At 40.4% G+C, this 18,921-nt stretch overlaps 1 protein-coding gene across 2 annotated transcripts in view; it reads right to left on the bottom strand.

Annotated features, from left to right (window-relative positions):
- MAPK11 (mitogen-activated protein kinase 11) overlaps nt 1–18,921 on the bottom strand; it is a 34,999-nt gene that overhangs the window by 4,287 nt on the left and 11,791 nt on the right. Inside the window, exons 2-11 of one of the 2 annotated variants that reach the window (XM_068165749.1) lie at nt 18,543–18,672; nt 17,301–17,359; nt 16,167–16,278; nt 13,308–13,337; nt 13,146–13,193; nt 9,115–9,229; nt 8,923–8,994; nt 7,278–7,357; nt 2,162–2,240; nt 657–830 (exon numbers count right to left, since the gene is read on the bottom strand). In XM_068165749.1, coding sequence (XP_068021850.1) covers nt 657–830; nt 2,162–2,240; nt 7,278–7,357; nt 8,923–8,994; nt 9,115–9,229; nt 13,146–13,193; nt 13,308–13,337; nt 16,167–16,278; nt 17,301–17,359; nt 18,543–18,672 — 899 coding nt within the window. The remainder of the gene's footprint in view (nt 1–656; nt 831–2,161; nt 2,241–7,277; nt 7,358–8,922; nt 8,995–9,114; nt 9,230–13,145; nt 13,194–13,307; nt 13,338–16,166; nt 16,279–17,300; nt 17,360–18,542; nt 18,673–18,921) is intronic. The other variant, XM_068165754.1, reaches the window with a different exon arrangement.

Raw genomic sequence — 18,921 nt, 5'->3', positions numbered from 1 at the left:
TCTGTATTTTTCAGTGCATCTGCAAACAATGCTTAGCTACATCACTTCCGTGACACTGTAGCTTAATGTAATCACAATGCAAGCATGGAATTAACTAACAACAATGAAAAAGGTTATTGCAGTATTTCTCAAGGATGAATGTTGGGGTGTCACTCCCAAGTAAAATCATCAACTCTTCAAACAAGATCAATAGCATGGTTTATCTATTAATTCCAACTACCTGGCCATCTAATAAATGATTAACAAAATACATATCTACATGGAAAATATTAATTTCCCATTCTGAGCAGAGCTAGATCAGAATCTCAAATACTGCCATTTGCTGTAGGACAGTTACTTTAGCTGAGGATCTGACCTAGAAAACTAAAAGCAATAATGAATGTGGTTATCTGGTAGCTAGCATCAGCTTTTACTTAGGAGTAAACCTGCTATAGGGAATTTGGTTAGGAGATGACAGAGTAGGGGAAGGGAGCATAATCCAGAGAGGAAACACAACCCTTTGCACCTCTCCACTCCCACAAACACATACATGGACTTATCTTGCTTCCCTGAGCCTTAAAAATTCAAATTGCTCTGGTTAGAAACAGAGGAAAACTGTTATTTAAGTAAGGTTTTGCTCTGCTTCATACATTAACCACTGTGCGCAGTTCTGTTACCTTTCCATTCATCTATGGTTCGCTCCTTATTCTCTATTGACTCATCGTAGAGCTCAGCCTCAGGTTCATCATCTGGATCGTGATACTGTACAAAGTATGGATGTGCAAGTGCTTCTGAGGCAGTAATTCTTTTATCACTGTCTAATATAAGCATCTTCTCAAGTAGATCTACAGCTAAGGGAAAAAGAGGAACACAGCTCAAAGCCAGAAGAGACCATCTACTAATAAAAGAGAAGGCAGCTGTTTACACACAGGCTATTCTCACTCACCTTAAACACAGCTAACGTTATTGACAAACCCACAAAAGTTAGGCGGTATAAGTTTTGAGGATGTTATACTGTGAATATGCTTTTTCAGAGCTGAAGGAAGGTTCTGTTTTGCTTGTGGTATGCACAAGGTTTCATTACAGTTTATTGGATATCTGATTCACCTCTTGAGACAACCAGAGTCTTCATTCTGAAAAGATCTCTGTGCTTAATATCCCGTGTTGTGCATCAGGTGCTTACATTGGTCCTGATCAGTGCAAACTTCAGTAATTTAAAATGGTGAATGTGAGATCACACTTTTAATTAGCTGTGCCAATGAAATCATTAGATGATAGCCACAAAGCATAAAGGAGCAAGCATAAACAAGATGCTTGAAGTTGACAGCTGCAGAGCATTAGAAGAGAGATCTGCAAGATGAGATTTTATTTTACATGGAAAGTTTATCCTAACTGTTTAAAATAAGATATAAAACCAATTTTTAGTGCTTTCATATAAGCATTATCATTAACTTGCCTTTATGATATTAATATGTAGCATGATCTCATTTACCTCCTGCAAAGAAATCCCATTTTTTATAAAGAAAGCATTCACTTCTACTTGTATTTGTAAAAGTAAAGTTGTATTTTAACACAGAGAAAGAATTCAAAACATTTTAACTCATAATATTTCCCTATATACAATGTTTCAACGTGTACCCAGTGGAACTGACCAGGCACTCTAGGAAGACGTCATACCACATAAAATGGTTCACAGAAAAACATCTCTTACACAGGCAGAACCAATTGGTTAGGTGTAAAAACAATTGTGCAGGACCAGATCAAAGGTCTTTTTAGACTGGTATCTTGTGTCCCACAATGGCTAATCCATTCCTAGGAGATATTACTCAAAAGGGTTATTCAAACCACTATACTTCCTGGTATATCCTTCTGCTCACCAGCAATTCACAGCTCATGGCCTCCGTGAACCAGAAATGATGCCTTTAATCTAGATTCCATGACATTAATTTATTCCTGCTATATGTAGCTGGCTTTTTGCTTTTCATGCACATTTTCCTTTAGGAGGTTCCAGTAATCTTCACCAGAAACAAAAGACACTTGAAAGCAAAACAGCCTCAGGATGAAAGGTTAAGCATGTTATCTTCAGTGGTCTGATCATTATCATGTGGGCTCATATAGCAAAGGAAGGGTTGAGTTCCTATGTTAGTGAAAGATTTAATCTATACCAGTCTGACTTTCTTACCTAATGGATTGGCACCACGAAATACTGCTTTCAAATCCTGTTGAGGCATATGTGGAAGAGATTCAATGTATTTTCTCGCCTAGGAATAAATCAATATACATACCACATGCACAGAGGTTAAATTTTGCCCAAGAGTAACCATATCAATAACCGCATCAACTCTAAATAAACAGACTTCTATTTTGTTGGTTTGTTTCTTATACATGGGAATACTTGTTTACATAAAATAATCATGTATGACTTTGTTTTAGACAGTCACTCCTGTATATTGCACAATAAGCAAAGGAGTTTTACTCTATTTTACTCTAAGGATTATGCATCAACATTTACGTTTTCACCTACACTTACTGGTTCATTGCTGTATATCCCCAAGGAACACATGCATGTAATGTTCAACCTGAAACTGCAACCTAAATCATCTTTAAGTTATCCTCAGATAAGTGGTGCAATCTGAACTGTGCCCTTCCTTCCTCACTCTCCTCTCTCAGATAGTAGCTTCACTACCCAGAGAACAAGTCCTGATACTCCCAGGGTGATGATCTTCAGATGTTTAACATAATTTATAGATTGCCTTGTCACTGTGGCTGTGAAAGGCTCATCCAAACTCAGCTAGGAAATGCCTACCCATGTATCAGACCCACAAATTGCCATGACATTTGAAATGTCCTGGCAGTTAGATGAAGTCCCTGGTAATGGAAGAAGGGAAACATTACACCCATTTTTGAAGGTTTTAAAAGGGTAGGAGGATCCTAGGAACTACCAACTTGCCAGCCTCACCTCTGTGCCTGGGAATATTATAGAATAGATCCTCTTAGAAGCTATGCTAAGGTACATGGAAGACAGACTGAAAGAGTTGGGGCTGTTCAGTCTGGAGAAAAGAAGGCTCTGAGGTGACCTTCCAGTATCTGAAGGTGGCCTACAAGAAGGCTGGGGAGGGACTTCTTAGGATATCAGGTAGTGATAGGACTAGGGGGAATGGCATGAAGCTGGAGGTGGGGAGATTCAGACTGGATGTGAGGAAGAAGTTCTTCACCATGAGAGTGGTGAAGACCTGGAATGGGTTGTCCAGGGAGGTGGTTGAGGCCCAGTCCCTGGAGGTGTTTAAGAGCAGGCTGGATGAGGCTCTGGCCAGCCTGATCTAGTGTGGGGTGTCCCTGCCCATGGCAGGGGGGTTGCAACTAGATGATCCTTGTGGTCCCTTCCAACCCTGACTGATTCTATGACTCAAGACAGTCAACGTGGCTTTACTAAGGGCAAGTCCTGCCTGACCAACCTAGTGGCTTTCTATAATAGAGTGACTGTATCAGTGGACAAGGGAACTTGCTCTCAACTTCACAAGGCCTTTGACATGGTCCCCCGCAACATCTTTCTCTCTAAATTGGAAAGATATGGATTTGATGGGCGCACTGTTTGGTGGATTAGGAACTGTCTGGATGGTCACATCCAGAGCCAGTGGCTCAATGTCCAGATGGAGACAGGTGACAAGTGGTGTCCCTCAGGTGTCTGTACTGGGCCCACTGCTGTTCAATATCTTCATCAATGACATAGTGGGATTGAGTGCATCCTTGGCAAGTTTGCAAATGACACCAAGCTAAGTGGTGCAGTCTATACGCCAGAGGAATTGGAATGTCATGCAGATGGATCTGGACAAGCTGGAGAAGTGAGCCCAGGTGAACCTCACGTGATTCAACACGGCCAATTGCAAGGTCCTGCACCTGGGTCAGAACAATCATCATTATCAATATAGAGTGGAAGTTAATGTGATAGAGAGCAGCCCTGTGGAAAAGGACTTTGGGATACTGGTGGATGAAAAGCTGGACATGAGCCAGCAATGTGCATTTGCATTCCAGAAGGCAAGTTGCACCCTGGGCTGCATCAAAAGAAGTGTGGCCAGCAGATTGAGAGGTGATTCTGCCTCTCTACTCTGGGGCCCTCAACACAAGAAGGACATGGACCTGATAGAGAGGGTCCTGAGGAGGGCCACAAAAATGACAAGAGGGCTGGAGCCCCTCTCCTGTGAAGACAGGCTGAGAGAGCTGGTGCTGTTGAGCCTGGAGAAGGCTCTGGGGAAATCTTATAGCAGCCTTCCAGTACCTGAAGGGGGCCTACAAACAAGCTGGAGAGGGACTGTAGTGGGGCATGTAGCGGTATGACAAGGTGCAATGGTTTTAAATTAGGGAAAGGTAGATGTAGATTGGACATAGGGCAGAAATTCTTTACTGTGCATCATGGAACACTGTAACAGGTTGCCAGGCAGGTGGTGGAGGCCCCATCCCTGGAGACATTCAAGGTCAGGCAATGTGATCCAGTGGGGATGTCCCTGCTTACCGCAGGGGGTTGGACTAGATGACCTCTAGAGGTCCCTTCTAATCAAGTGCATTCTATGCACTTTTAAAACACGTTTGTGTTACAGGGATGTCTCCATGCACTCTTGGCAATCAATCCTGTTAGGAGACTATCTGCAGGAGGCTGACTAAGGAGCTTTGGTCTACTGAAAAGAGCAAAGGAAATAAAGTTCTTCATACCAATCAGCTCCATGGTTTCAAGTGCAGTATCATATTGAAAACTGGGGAACTATCTTCTGGGCTATCATATAGAGACTATAAAATACTCTGACATATCATCTGTAAAATCCTAAAACCACACTTTGGCAAACATATCCTGTTCTCTATGCTATTCTCTCTGCCATCATCTCAACTGATGCCACTATGATGAACTGACATAAAAATATCCTAAATCATTACATAGCAGTCTCCTTTCAAACTGTTCTAATTTAACAAGGCAGATCTATATATTTTTTTTGCTTCTTGTAAGATGTAAGCATGTATCAAAACTCTAGGCCTCCTTTAGAGACATTTCAGTTTTAATAAAAACAGCAAGTCTTCACATGTCTCCAACCTATTAAAATTATGTCAGCATTTTTCCATTTCTACTATGGTTCTGACAGTAAAGCTTTCTATAAGGATGACATTTTTCTTAGCTGTTGTAGCCAGTTATGCAGAGAATGATGTTTAAAGACCAAACACAGGTGTTGCTCCATCTGTTTTATGTCCCTAAAGTTCATAAAGGCAGCAAACACCTGTTAGAAGGTCAGGGTGTGCAGCTCCTATCAGTTAAGTCTTCCAGGGCATTAGCTTAGACATATGTATAAACAGCAGACAAAAAGAGCTGTTACACATTCTCGCATGGAAGCAACAAGGTAAATTTATCTTGTGACAAACATCTGTGGATTATTTGTTTCTGCATGGATATCAATTAACACCACTAATCCAAACATGACTGAATAAGGTCAAAATTACCACTAGCCGTGCCCAGAAGACCTATTGAAGTATACTTACAAACCTGTCCTTTCTGCTTATAAATTCACCACAGAAACCCAACCAATAGAACCCAGAGATTCAATTTAATCTGAAAATAATGAAATGCAATCACCATTTATACCTATATTAACAGAGACTGACAAAACAGCTTGTGTTGAAACATCCCATGAGACTGAACTTTTCGTTTCCAGTTCTTTAATCCTCTACTTACAACTCACAATAGGCTTGGCATTTCAGAAATCCTCTGACCTTGCTGTTAGAGGAATGACAAAAATAGTCTGGGACTGAAAGCTGCATTAAGAAATACCTAAACAATAAGGCCAAATTACAAGGTAAAGAAGAACTAGAATGAAGGAATAAAATAAACACTCCCTTATAAGAGGCAAGTGCCCCCAAGCAAGGTATGTATCTCCTTTGATACTGCTCCTCTAACTAAGCAGCAACGGCCCAGAGGTGACCTAGCAGCATTCCCATTCACTAACTTATTTTTTGTGTTCTTGCTATGCTCTAAAGGTACAGTTAGCCCCAGTAAAATAGTATCCGGATTCCAGTAGCTCACTGATGTGTGCTCTGAGGCACAATAAAGACAAAAGCAGATACTATCTCCAGTAAATATTTAAGGTGCTTAATCTCATAACCAAAAAGTTCACAAAATGACTAGTTGTGGGTAAATCACACGTTTGTGTACGCACCTCTGAATGTGTTACTGCAAAAAACACAGGATCTGAATGACGCATGAAGGCTGTAAAAGGACCTGCACTTAAGACAGCAGTCTGAGATTTGCTGGTTGATCCAGTCCCTGGCACAAGGATAGATGCTCCTCCTGCCCTGGCCATTCACAAGTCCTGGGTACACACAAACCCCAGGGCTGTGTGGTGGCCTGCTCTGATGAGGTTTTGTTATGCTTTGACCTTCCAGAAATATCGTATCTGGCTCTCCTACTGCTCCTGCTTGCACACCAGTGTATTCATTTGTAAGTTCAAAGAAAACCCACCAATATACACACAAGCTGAAAACAGGCATCAGTATTAGACTGAGGTTTATACAGAAAAGGCTTAAGAAAACAGTTTCAGCTCAGAAGCTATTTGTGTGCTGTTGTTTATCTCAATTTTTACACTGTGCCCATCACCTGCCTTTATCAATGCCACATCTCATTTCTCAGTGGGATATCAATGGCTATTGCTTAAAGTGAATCCTCTAAGTGTAGCTTTAGCAGAGAAAAGAAGTGGGAATTTTTTATTTACTAAATTTCTATTTTAAAGAAGTCATGAAGAGTTAAAAATCATATAATTAACTACAGATATTATCATGAAAGCGAACCTCACGCAAACATCCAGAGAGATGAACAAATACAAATTTCAGACTGGGGATCCAAGTAAGAGCACTCATGCAGAACTCTGATTTGATTTCTGATGTATCTGTTTAGATCACTTACAACAATGGAAAAATACAGAAATGACGGACATAATATTTAATAACAATATAATGCTCTGAACTGAGCATCAGTTTGAATACATTATAAGCATAGCAGTAAAATAAAAGATCATCAGGACCAATTACAAAAGTAATTTAAAAAACTGAGTACATGAGAGGAAGTATCAAAATTAATCCAGCTAAGATACCTCTAAAAGGAGAATTTTTGTAAATATTTTTTTACATTTTGAAAAGAGAGCTCATCTTGAAGTGTTTGCTCAGTTCCAATGGGAGCCCATGTGTAACACAATCAGTGACATATGACGACAATTAGAAAAAAGAAAGATAGAAAGTTGGTCAACCAAATGTGGCTGTGAGCTTACATGTTCTGATGATATCTTCTTCAGAAGTTCAGAACTGGGTGTTCCCACAACTTCCATTATTCTCTTTAGTTGATCGATATCTGCATTATTTCAGGGAAATGAACAGCACAGAGTCCTTCTGGGTTTAAACAATTAATGAGCTTTCATGCAGACAGTCAAGATGTAGTCCATGGAAGGAAACCAATTCATACCTGCTTAAGACTAGTCTTGGAGTATCAGATTCTCTGACGTACTACATGAACCTCTCAGGTGTATGTGAGAAAGGTGCATGCAAAATATTGCCTTCCTGTCCTAGTTCCCAATTTAACATATTCTTAAACTTCAATTTAATATCACATTTATGTGTTAGTGACCTGAGGGAGTTCTGAAGGACAGTTTGATATGATTCACCCCATAGGGATAAATTACTAACCTGTGGGATGGCAGGAAAAATGTCATTTAAAAAACTGTTTTACATCAGTCTCAAGATTAAAAACACTGAAAACGTTCATTTTTTTCGTTGTCATATGAGATATGTAAAATGTTTTCCATAGAGACTCAAGGCTACTTTACAGCTTTACTGAAACTGAGATAATCATGTAATTGTAGACAATAATTTCTAACAGCAAAAAATAGTAATAATAATTTTTTAAAAATAAATTATTTATTGGAAACTAGAGCTATTGATTTTAAAAAATGCCACATATCATGTAATGGAAGTGTGAGGTGCAGTCATCGTCCAGATGATAGATACCTGGACAATGCCTGTAGTTTCAACAGAGCTTAATGATGATAAGCACAGAAGAAAGGTCAGCAAGGAGGCTTGGTGTCTCAAATCTCTTAACAGTTTTTTTCAGGCAGTTCTAGTCTGTTGTTTTGCACCTGGCAATGGATATGTTTTAGCAGAAGTGTTTGCTTTTGGACAGGTTTCAGAGCAGTGAGAATTGTCAATATTGAGCACAGAAGAATGTGTCTTTGTTTTTCATATTAAAAGCTTTCCTCTTCTGACGTAGTAGTTTCCTCATTCTTCATTCTGGTTTTCAGTTTTATTATTTTACTGTTTTCCTCTGCAATGGCTCTTTTTCTCCTCCTGCCTGTACAGCAAACACCAGTGGAAATCCATTATGCTCCACAAGGACTGTGGCACAGAACTGAAGAGAGAGTTTTGTTGCTCCTGTGGCATTTCTAGATCTTCTGGCCTTTTTCATAACAGGATACAATATGCCTCATTTATTTAAAATGTAATTTGTTTGCATTTTAGGAATTTCCAGCCTAAAAGCAGTGCTACTGTTTAAAATTATATTAGCCAATCAAAAAATATTGCCCTAGCTTCAGTTTTAACATATCTTTTTTCACTGTGATACACACAAGGAAGAAATCTGCTCTGCTGTAACTAGGTTATAATTTAAATACAGATACATGGCAAACAATAAATGTAATTTATGAACAGATGCTCTGTTACTGTTTCTTCTTCCTACTGGTGGGCCTCATATTCAGCTGTTGTATACACTAAATGGAAACACTAGCAAAAATCGTTTACTGTTTGTAGAAGTGTGTTACCTCAAAAACATTTATATAGAAACAATCAAGTCATTAGAGGGGGGAAAAAAAGGCAGAATTAAAGAGTAATTTTATAGCTGCATTTTATGGTTTCTGTTAAGGATACAATCATTTCCTGGAAATAGGGCCTTCCCTTTCAATAGCTCTGCCATGATGCATCCAACCGACCAGATGTCAACTGCCAATAAAGGGAAAGAGAAATGCATATGATGAACCAAAGAGATTCTTAAACAGAGCTGCCTCTTGGTTTAAAACCATCACTATATCCAGTTGTAGCAAAATACAATTCATAGGTTACCTGTTTGATTGTAATGCATCCAGTTCAACATAATTTCTGGAGCTCTGTACCATCTTGTTGCAACATATCCGGTCATTTCATCATCAGTTTGTCGAGCTAAACCAAAGTCTAAAATCTACAGACAAAAAATAAAATGAAATAAATAACAATTTAAAAAAAAAAATCTCTTACCACTTGTTACAGCTACTGATTTTCCCCATTACTCATTTTGTAGTTTATCCACAGTCCCTCACTACTGGTGAAGTAAAACAGCAGCACTGTGGATAAGCTCATCTGCTCTCCCCACTGTAACTCCACATCAAGCCGCTTCCACTGTCATGAGCCTGGCCTTTTTTCCTCTAAGGTAAACTTCGCATTTTGCCTCAAGTTCAATTTTCTACTGACATTAATTTGCTAAAAATAAACACTGTTGCTATAAAAGATGAGACATCAACTGGGAATGTTTGTGCAAAATGCCAATGGCAAGTGCCACTGGCCATTAAAAATTTAAAGAACACAAGAGCTGATCACAAATATGCAGGATTTCTGTTGTTTCCTTCTCACGTCTAATCTAAGCATTTACCCAAATCACGAATCATTCCAGTGTCACTAGCAAAGAAACACACACCTCATGTAATAAGGTAGATTTAAAACACATACCATCTGGTTTTGGTAGCACTCCCTCACTGAAACAACAAAGGAGCTCTGTTTAGGTACACAGATTACTCATGGGCTTGTAGCAAAACGTTCTCCTCCATATGCTCTCCCTCAATAAGTTTACACTGGCAGGAAGTTATTTAATTATATTTTTCCTGCTCATTTCTTTGCTTTCTATTTTTTGATTGGTTTATGTCACACTAGTTACAGAGCTAAAATGTATCCCTAGCTGTGAAGGAGAGTGTTGTGAAAGGGTACCATCTGAGCCTCAGTGCTATCCATTAAGTCAGTCATCTACAAATGTGAATTAAGATCAGTGGCAGCCTCCTGTGACAAGATCCAGCATTATTTATTAAGCTGATGGCTAATCCTTTTCATTGGGAGTAAGAAAATTTTAGAAGTAGAATTTGAACTTCCTCAGTTATAATCCAATTTAAAGATATCAAATGCCTAAAGAAAATTAAGAAATAAAAAACAGATTAACATCTTTACTGCTAATATACTTTAAGAGCATTATTTATTTATTAAATAAGCAAAAATAAAAGCATGAGGCAAACAAGGGGTGAATAATAGCATAGAACTCAAACACTAATGCTCTTGCTTTTATAAGGGTTTCAGCAAGATTTTTCCTGAACAGTTGATCCCATCTATCAAATGTGTACACATACATCTTTTCTTTTCTTTTGCTTTTAGTTTGTTCCTAGAAATATCCACTCGATGTTATACTAGAAAATAACTGAGTATCAGAGGAAGTAAAGCTAAAAATATAGACAAAGCAGACTAGTGTAACAAATGGTAGGCAGAGAGGTGCACAGATACTACAATAATAAAAAAAAAAAAAAGAAGAAAAAATCAAAGTCTCCTTTACTTACAGTACAAAAATACAGCACATATTGTAGAGTGCATGATCAGACCCAGATGACCCACAAAATTTCACAGATGCTGAGCATACATGCATGAAGACATTAAAGGGATAATCATGAAATTTGCTGAACATCTGCAAGTGTCACTAAACCACACAGGAAACTACAATTTCTCACCACAGATCTGGATTGGTGCAAGAACCTAACTGCACTGCTCTTACTCACAATTATGATTATTTTTTTTTTGCTGATCTTGTAGTATTTGAAGTCTTTTCTTAAATCCCTCACAGCTGGAATAAAGTGATTACATCAGAGGCTCAGTCACAGGGAAAAAGATGCTTCTGGCTGTCCCGGAGAAAGATGCTTCTGGCTGTCATGGAGAAATGCCAAACTCTCATTCTTAGGCTTAAAGGCTTAGAAAGCTCAAAGATAGCTTTTCCTTCTCCAGAGTCTCAGGCTTGTTATGTAATATTATATCACACAAATACACCAAGATAACTATAATTGATACAAATGTGTATATTAAAATAGCATTTGAGAACTGTGGATTACAGGGGATCTTCCTGATTATTTTTTTCAGTTAGGGTTGTAACTGGCAATGTAACTGGTATCTTTTCCTATATAATGGGACTGGATGGGATCCATCCTAGGGTGCTGAGAGAGCTGGCAGATGAGCTGGCCAAGCTGCTCTCCATCATTTTCCTCCAGTCCTGGCTCACTGGAGAGGTCCCAGGTGACTGGAAACTGGCCAATGTGGTCCCCATCCACAAGAAGGGTCGGAGGGAGGAACCTGGAAACTACAGGCCAGTCAGCCTGACCTCAGTGCCAGGGAAAGTGATGGAGCAGATTATCCTGGCGGCAATAACTGCACACCTGAAGGATGGCCAAGGGCTCAGGTCCAGCCAACATGGATTTAGGAAGGGCAGGTCCTGCCTCTCCAACCTGATCTCCTTCTATGATCAGGTGACCCGTCTGGTGGACGTGGGGAGGCCTGTGGATGTGGTCTACCTGGACTTCAGCAAGGCCTTTGACACCGTCCCCCACAGCAAACTGCTGCCTAAGCTGTCAGCTTGAGGCTTGGACCACTACACTCTGTGCTGGGTTAGGAACTGGCTGGAGGGCCGAGCCCAGAGAGTGGCGGTGAATGGTGCCACATCCAGCTGACAGGCAGTCACCAGTGGTGTCCCCCAGGGATCAGTGCTGGGCCCTGTCCTCTTTAACATCTTCATTGATGATCTGGATGAGGGGGTAGAGTCAGTCATCAGCAAATTTGCCGATGACACCAAGTTAGGAGCAGATGTTAGTCAGTTAGAGAGTGGAAAGGCTCTGCAGAGGGACCTCGACCGACTGGACAGATGGGCAGAGTCCAATGGGATGGCATTCAACAAGTCCAAGTGCCGGGTGCTGCACTTTGGCCACAGCAATCCCATGGAGAGCTACAGGCTGGGGTCAGAGTGGCTGGAGAGGTGCCAAACAGAGAGGGACCTGGGGGTGCTGAACGATAGCCACCTGAATATGAGCCAGCAGTGTGCCCAGGTGGCCAAGAGGGCCAATGGCATCCTGGCCTGCATTAGGAATAGTGTGGCCAGCAGGAGCAGGGAAGTCATTGTGCCCCTGTACTCTGCTTTGGTTTGGCTGCACCTTGAGTACTGTGTCCGGTTCTGGGCCCCTCAGTTTAAGAAGGACATCGAAACACTTGAACATATCCAGAGAAGGGCAACAAGGCTGGGGAGAGGCCTTGAACACAAGCCCTATGAGGAGAGGCTGAGGGAGCTGGGATTGTTTAGCCTGGAGAAGAGGAGGCTCAGGGGAGACCTCATTGCCCTCTACAACTACCTGAAAGGTGGTTGTAGCCAGGAAGGGGTTGGTCTCTTCTCCCAGGCAACCAGCACCAGAACAAGGGGACACAGTCTCAAGCTGCGCCAGGGGAGGTTTAGACTCGAGGTGAGGAGAAAGTTCTTCACCGAGTGAGTTGTTCGTCACTGGAATGGGCTGCCCAGGGAGGTGGTGGAGTCACCGTCCCTGGAGGCATTCAAGAGGAGATTGGATGTGGCACTTGGTGCCATGGTCTAGTCATGAGGTCTGTGTTGATAGGTTGGACTCGATGATCCTTGAGGTCTCTTCCAACCTTAGTTATACTGTGATAATTATCTTGTAAATTCTATAGATACAAACCCAAAGTTGTTACAAGGCTTCATCTAAGCCCAGCAGATGCAGATACTTATCACAGGTTAAACTTTCCACATATTTCCACCTCAGCCAAGTACTCATGGGCCAACTTATTAGCTTATGTACCATCTGAGAGGAAGTAAGGATGAACATCTTGCAAAGATGAATTTGTATTCATACTAAATTAACATTAGACAAAAAACACATGTTTGTGGAAATGGGTTTTCTAAGCCAGGGGAACAACAATAGCAAACAGCTGAAATTAATGGAGTCAGAAATAAAAACAGTAGCTAATGTTTTCTCACAAAACTGTCATCTGGAGAGCTTTTACACCATTCCTCTTTACTACAGCGCGATACCTACCCTCAATTCACAGTCTTCATTTACAGCTAGGTTACTGGGCTTCAGGTCCTGCAGCAGAACACAGAGTTAGTCAAATACAATTTTAACCTTTTAAAGTACATTACAGTGATGCACAGAAGGATACGCTCCATTCATTTCCATTAGTACAATGAGTGAACTCACCCGGTGGATGATTCCAGCTGAGTGAATATACTGTGAAACAAAAAGGTAAGATTTGAAGTTAGAAGTGAAAGAAAGTATGTCACTTGTCTTATCTTCTCACTTCTGACTGTTTATATACAGACTTAAATCACACTACTCTTTCAGATCAAACAGAGGTATGACAAACTTCAAGACCTCCTTGTTTTGTCTTATCCAGAGCTCAATAATTCAGGAAGAATAACCATGAAGACTAGATTCTGCTGCAAAAAATAGCACTTGCAGTGATCCTTCTGTTGAAAGTTTCTTATCAGTTTGCAATTTGTCTCAGTCTTATCTGGATGCCCATGTTTATCAGCTAATGGATCAGTGAAGTCAGTGGCTTAGGGAGCAGTATGGTTGACTCCTATGAACATCTTCCCACACCATAAATGCTGGATATGGGTAAGAGATATTTGCACTCTGGGACAGGTTATTGACTGAAGCCATATCATTACCACTTGCAAAGCAGAGACCCAAAGCTATTTAGTGCCTCTGCTAATTTACATAAAACATTAAAACTTTGAGAGTGAGAAAAGCGTACTCTGTAATTGCCTATCACTTGTTAGGATTAAGAGCCAATTGTCTTACTGACCATGATCAGCCAGACCTTGAAACTCTTCTGTTCTCTAGAGGTCCTTTTTTTTAGGAGCAGAGATTATATGCAAGATGTGTTTATCAACTGGGGAAAATCCAAAGAAAATTCAAGAGCATTTGTATTGTTTCAACCTATGAATTGTTTATCAGAAGGGCAGGGCCACCCCTGAGTGCTCCTTGTAACAGCTGCAAGCAGCTGAACGAAGAGGAAACCAAAACACTGCTTGTGACAGAAGGAGCTGTGTTCCTGTGCTGCTGAGACAATGACAAATGCTCCTCTCAGTGCCAGCAAGCAGTCCTCTACAAGCCAGCTCAGGTGCCTGCCAAACTATGCAGCTCCATACTAATGCTTTGTCTGCTCTGACAGCTTCTGTGGGGCAGGAAGCCTGTACTCCATACTACTGAGCACAATTACAAGTGAGCCCAACGCTCAACTAGATAAGTGAATGTGCTTTGTAATGACTCCAGCATAGACGTAAGCAAGAGTTATATATGACCAAATGTTCAACTAGCAAGACATTAGATTCTCAATTAAAGCATTCCCCTCCCCTTCAAAACAGAGCCAAAAATGCACCTGAGTGCATTTCTGCAATTAATAATCCCTTTAGAGTACAATTCTTACTAACAATTAGCTATGACACAACATTAGCCTTATATGGAAAACCACAAGCTGGATAATTAACTCCAGAATCCATCTTCCTAATTATGTTAAGCAATTAAGAGACAGAGCAATTAAGGGCTGGGTTCTGCAATCTTTAATCACTAAAACCTGCAGTTAAATTGATAGAACCCACATACATGTATAAGAGTTACGGTTTCAGACACAGATGACTTGCTCCTGCATCAAAAGAAGCATGGCCAGCAGATCAAGAGAGGTGATTCTGCCTCTGTACTCTGCTCTTGTGAGACCCCATGGGGAGTGTGTCAGGCTCTGGGGCCCTCAACACAAGAAGGACATGGACCTGATGGAGAGGGTCCAGAGAAGGGCCACAAAAATGACCAGAGAGCTCTCCTACAAAGACAGCTGAGAGAGCTGGGGTTGTTGAGCCTGGAGATGAGAAGGCTACCAGTAGCAGCGTTTTAGTACCTGAAGGGGGCCTACAAGCGACCCAGGGAGGGACTGTTTACAAAGGTATGTAGCAATAGAACAAGTGGCAGTGGTTTTAAACCAGAGAATGGTAGATGTAGATTGAACATTAGGACTAAGTTTGTTACTGTGAGGGTCATGAAATCCTGGAACAGGTTGTCTAGGTTAGTGGTAGAAGCCTCATGCCTGGAGACATTCCAGGCCAGGCTTGATGGGGCTCTGAGCAACAATCAGGGATGTTGCCAGCTTACGGCAGGAGGGCTGGACTATATGATCTCTAGAGGTCCCCTCTCACCCAGTGCATTCTATGATTCTATGCAGAAAGTGTATTTCAGAGCAAATATTTACCACTTTGAAACACAGTTATTTTCCACGTCTAAAACATCAATTACTGTTCTCCTGGCTACTAAACCAGCTGATCTCTCTCTTTTCTTTTTGCTCATGCCTGGAAAAATCAACACTGGTCCAACAAAATACTTATCGCCTAGCAATGGGATGCATTTTCTACATCTTCCCTTTGTAGACATTTAGATATTTAATGTCAGCAAAATGGTGTTTTAATTCTTTCAGAAGAAAGTTTTGCTATAGCTTCATTGTATAAATTTTAACCAACACAATTAAAGGAAACAATCACTTTACAAGAAGAGTAAATGCTAGGTGACTGACTGCAACTTCATACAGTGCTAGGCTGAACAACCACTTCCAGACATTTCCCAAAGAACCCAACTGACTTCATTATCTCATCACCCATATGACTCTACAAGAATCAGGGCTGTAGTTTTTCAAACTGTCTCACATCTTTCAGAGGACAAATGCAAGTTATTTGCAATACTATTCTTTTACCAACTTCACATTTTTTCAGAAGTTTTTCTGCTACCTTCTTGTGACAGGTGAAGTGTCTAAACCACACACACTGTGTGCCACAGAATACATTCACTTTGAGACATTATATAACGAGTGATTCTCCAATAAGAACTTAAATAGACACTGATCTAAAGTTAATGTTTAAGGGGAGTATTACACATACAAACATCGGCAGGCTTTGGGCTTTATTTCTGGTTAGAATAACGAACTGGTAATTTCTGAAATAAGAGTGTGTGGAAGGCAGCAACCAAGACATAAAGAACTGCTGACTCTAAACTCTTGCATTCAGCCAGTACCTTAAGACCTCGAAGTAGCTGATAGATGAGAAACTGTATATGGTCATCTGTTAATTTCTGGCACTTCACAATGTTATTCAGGTCAGCACCCATCAAATTTGTCACAAGATACCTGTGAAAATAAAAGAGAGATAAGAAAACAAAAAACACGGTGGTAGTTTTAGGCTATGCCTTTAAAAACCCACCACAAACACCTAATTTAAGACTATCATAATGTCAATGCTTCAAAAAGCAGCACATGTAAAGAACAACTACAGGTTTCTTTTCCACTTTTGTGTAGAGCAGAGTTTATAATTTATGCTCTTTAAATCAGCTACGAGCTTTAACAACAGAATCACAGCTATGAGATTTAATATAATGAAAAAGAAAAATCCTCATGGTACACTGAAAGCTTTTATCTCTATTTTCTCCATGACGCACTACACCAGTTCAGTGAGGGGGAGAACTCATCATATTTTGACATGAACAGGAAGCCTCACCCAACATCAAAGTGGGAGCCTGAGGCACTAAACTTACAGTGCCTGCAAGGCCCTGGAATACCTGGTGATGAAAATCAACATTGGATTGCTTGAAATAAGAGTGTTGTGGGTAACATCCTTCCCCACCCGCACTGGAGTTTTATTTTGTCACAAAGTTTGCAGAAACACTGATTATTTTCCAAAAAACAGTACTGGGACAAAAGTATGAATCCATCACACTCAGCTGTCATTTGTGTAGTTTTGCCCTAGGGTCAAAGGACTTTGGCGTCTAATTTCCATGGAAAGAAAACCAGAACCAATAGAATTCTTTCCTACATTTCTAAACTATCCCATCTAGTTGTGAAAAATAATCTACAACTAACACATAATTGAACTGAAAAAGTTTTGGTTACTGGCATTTATGCAGTATCAAATAATTTACCAAATACAACAATCTTAATTAATTGTAATTTAAAAAAAAAATACAAAAAGGAGGCTCACAGTCTTGCCTTCTCTTCTGTGGAAAAGCTGCATAAAGATTTGTTTGACTTCTTCACACAAAGCCAACTGCAGCTGCACGTCTATTAGGAAAGTTAAGTGCCTCCTTTTTAACATCAGAGTGGTACTTACTTACTTGGTTATTAACTAGTCAGAACAATTTAAAAATTTTACTTACACTTCATTAAAATTTTCTATTGATGTTGCAGGTGTAAAGACATCTAGCAATCCTATAACCTGAAAGATGAGGGAATAGGCATTTTATTTTTAGATATCCGTACAGTAATAAATATGCAGTAAGTACTAACAGTGCTTAAAACGTGGGGGATGAAACTTACAAAATATCATGTATGGTTTTCCTGAAAACTTAACACAACTGGTACAATAGGTGGTCTGTACAGGTATAGCATCAGCAATCTCCACAGCCAGCAGAAAATTAGAATAATTGCAAAAGAGCATTTACAACAAGAATTTAGGCAATTGGAAAAAAAGGCAGGAAAAGTAAAGATGCATTGCAGACAAGGTGACACGTGGCTTATACACCTATGGATACTTGAGATTATGCACAGTTTAATGGGCTTCCTTGACTTAGTATCATAGTATCAGTCAGGGTTGGAAGGGACCACAAGGATCATCTGGTTCCAACCCCCCTGCCATGGGCAGGGACACCCCACGCTAGATCAGGCTGGCCAGAGCCTCATCCAGCCTGGTCTTAAACACCTCCAGTGACAGGGCCTCAACCACCTCCCTGGACAACCCATTCCAGGTCTTCACCACTCTCATGGTGAAGAACTTCCTCCTCATGTCCAGCCTGAATCTCCCCTCCTCCAACTTCATTCCAACTTGTGGTTGGTTTGATTTTTTTTTAGTAGGATACTTTTCAACCTACTATATTTCACTGGGGCTTCAATTCATCAAAGTACTTTTAAGCAGTGAGAACTCCCACTGTAATCAACTGGTTGCCTTATACATATAGAATAGTACTCCATTATCTGAGGCCTCATCTTTCATCCAGATACTACACTGCTGTTAATTTCAGTGAGAGTATCTGCCCTTAATTGCTCAACAGAACCCAAATTCAGCAAAAGTAGGTTTGAGGTATTTTTCTTCCTGGACTGATGTTTCAAGAGCATCCAACAGTAGTGAGCAGAACATTCCCATTACTTTAGTTGGAGAAGAGCAGGACCAGTTGCTTTGGATTTCTTCATCGTTAAGATGAAATTAGATAATTTTTCAATTAAAAGGCAGCCTTTTACTCAAAGTCTCAAAAGCTCAGCGACATTACTACACAGAAGATAGCTAGGTCTATCTAGCTAGAATGCATCACTTTCTGAAGAAGATTGTATCTAACTGAAATTATGTCTATATTGTCAACTTCTGTCATGAAAATCTGAAGGGAAAGAACTTAGTCTTCACTTACGTTCTCGTGCTTCATGTGCTTAAGCAACCTAAGCTCTCGGTAGGTCCTCCTCGCATGAATAAGTGACTGAAAAGGTCTTGAAAGCTTTTTTACTGCCACCTTCTGTCTTGTTTTGGTATCATAAGCTGAACTGTAAGAAGAAAATAAAAACTCCATGTTGAAGGCACGTTTTACATCAAGTTCACAGCTAATTCACTGGAGAAATCTGTGATCTCTTGGGTGTTCTTGCTCGTTTCTTTGCTTTCTTTCACCTTCTACTCAGGAACTGCAACCAGGGAAGCTAGTCAGCAGTAACTAAAAGTATGCAAAGACAGTTCCCTTGTTTTCCATCTAGCAAATTACTAATGGTTATAGCTTTGCTGAGCAGCTTGGAAAAGAT

The sequence above is a fragment of the Melanerpes formicivorus genome, unplaced genomic scaffold (genome assembly GCF_026170545.1).
Source record: "Melanerpes formicivorus ecotype bairdi unplaced genomic scaffold, bMelFor1.0.p_v2 SCAF_3, whole genome shotgun sequence".
Classification (NCBI taxonomy): Eukaryota; Metazoa; Chordata; class Aves; order Piciformes; family Picidae; genus Melanerpes; species Melanerpes formicivorus.
Note: the sequence above shows the minus strand (reverse complement) of the source record. Positions and strands in the feature narration are given on the sequence as shown.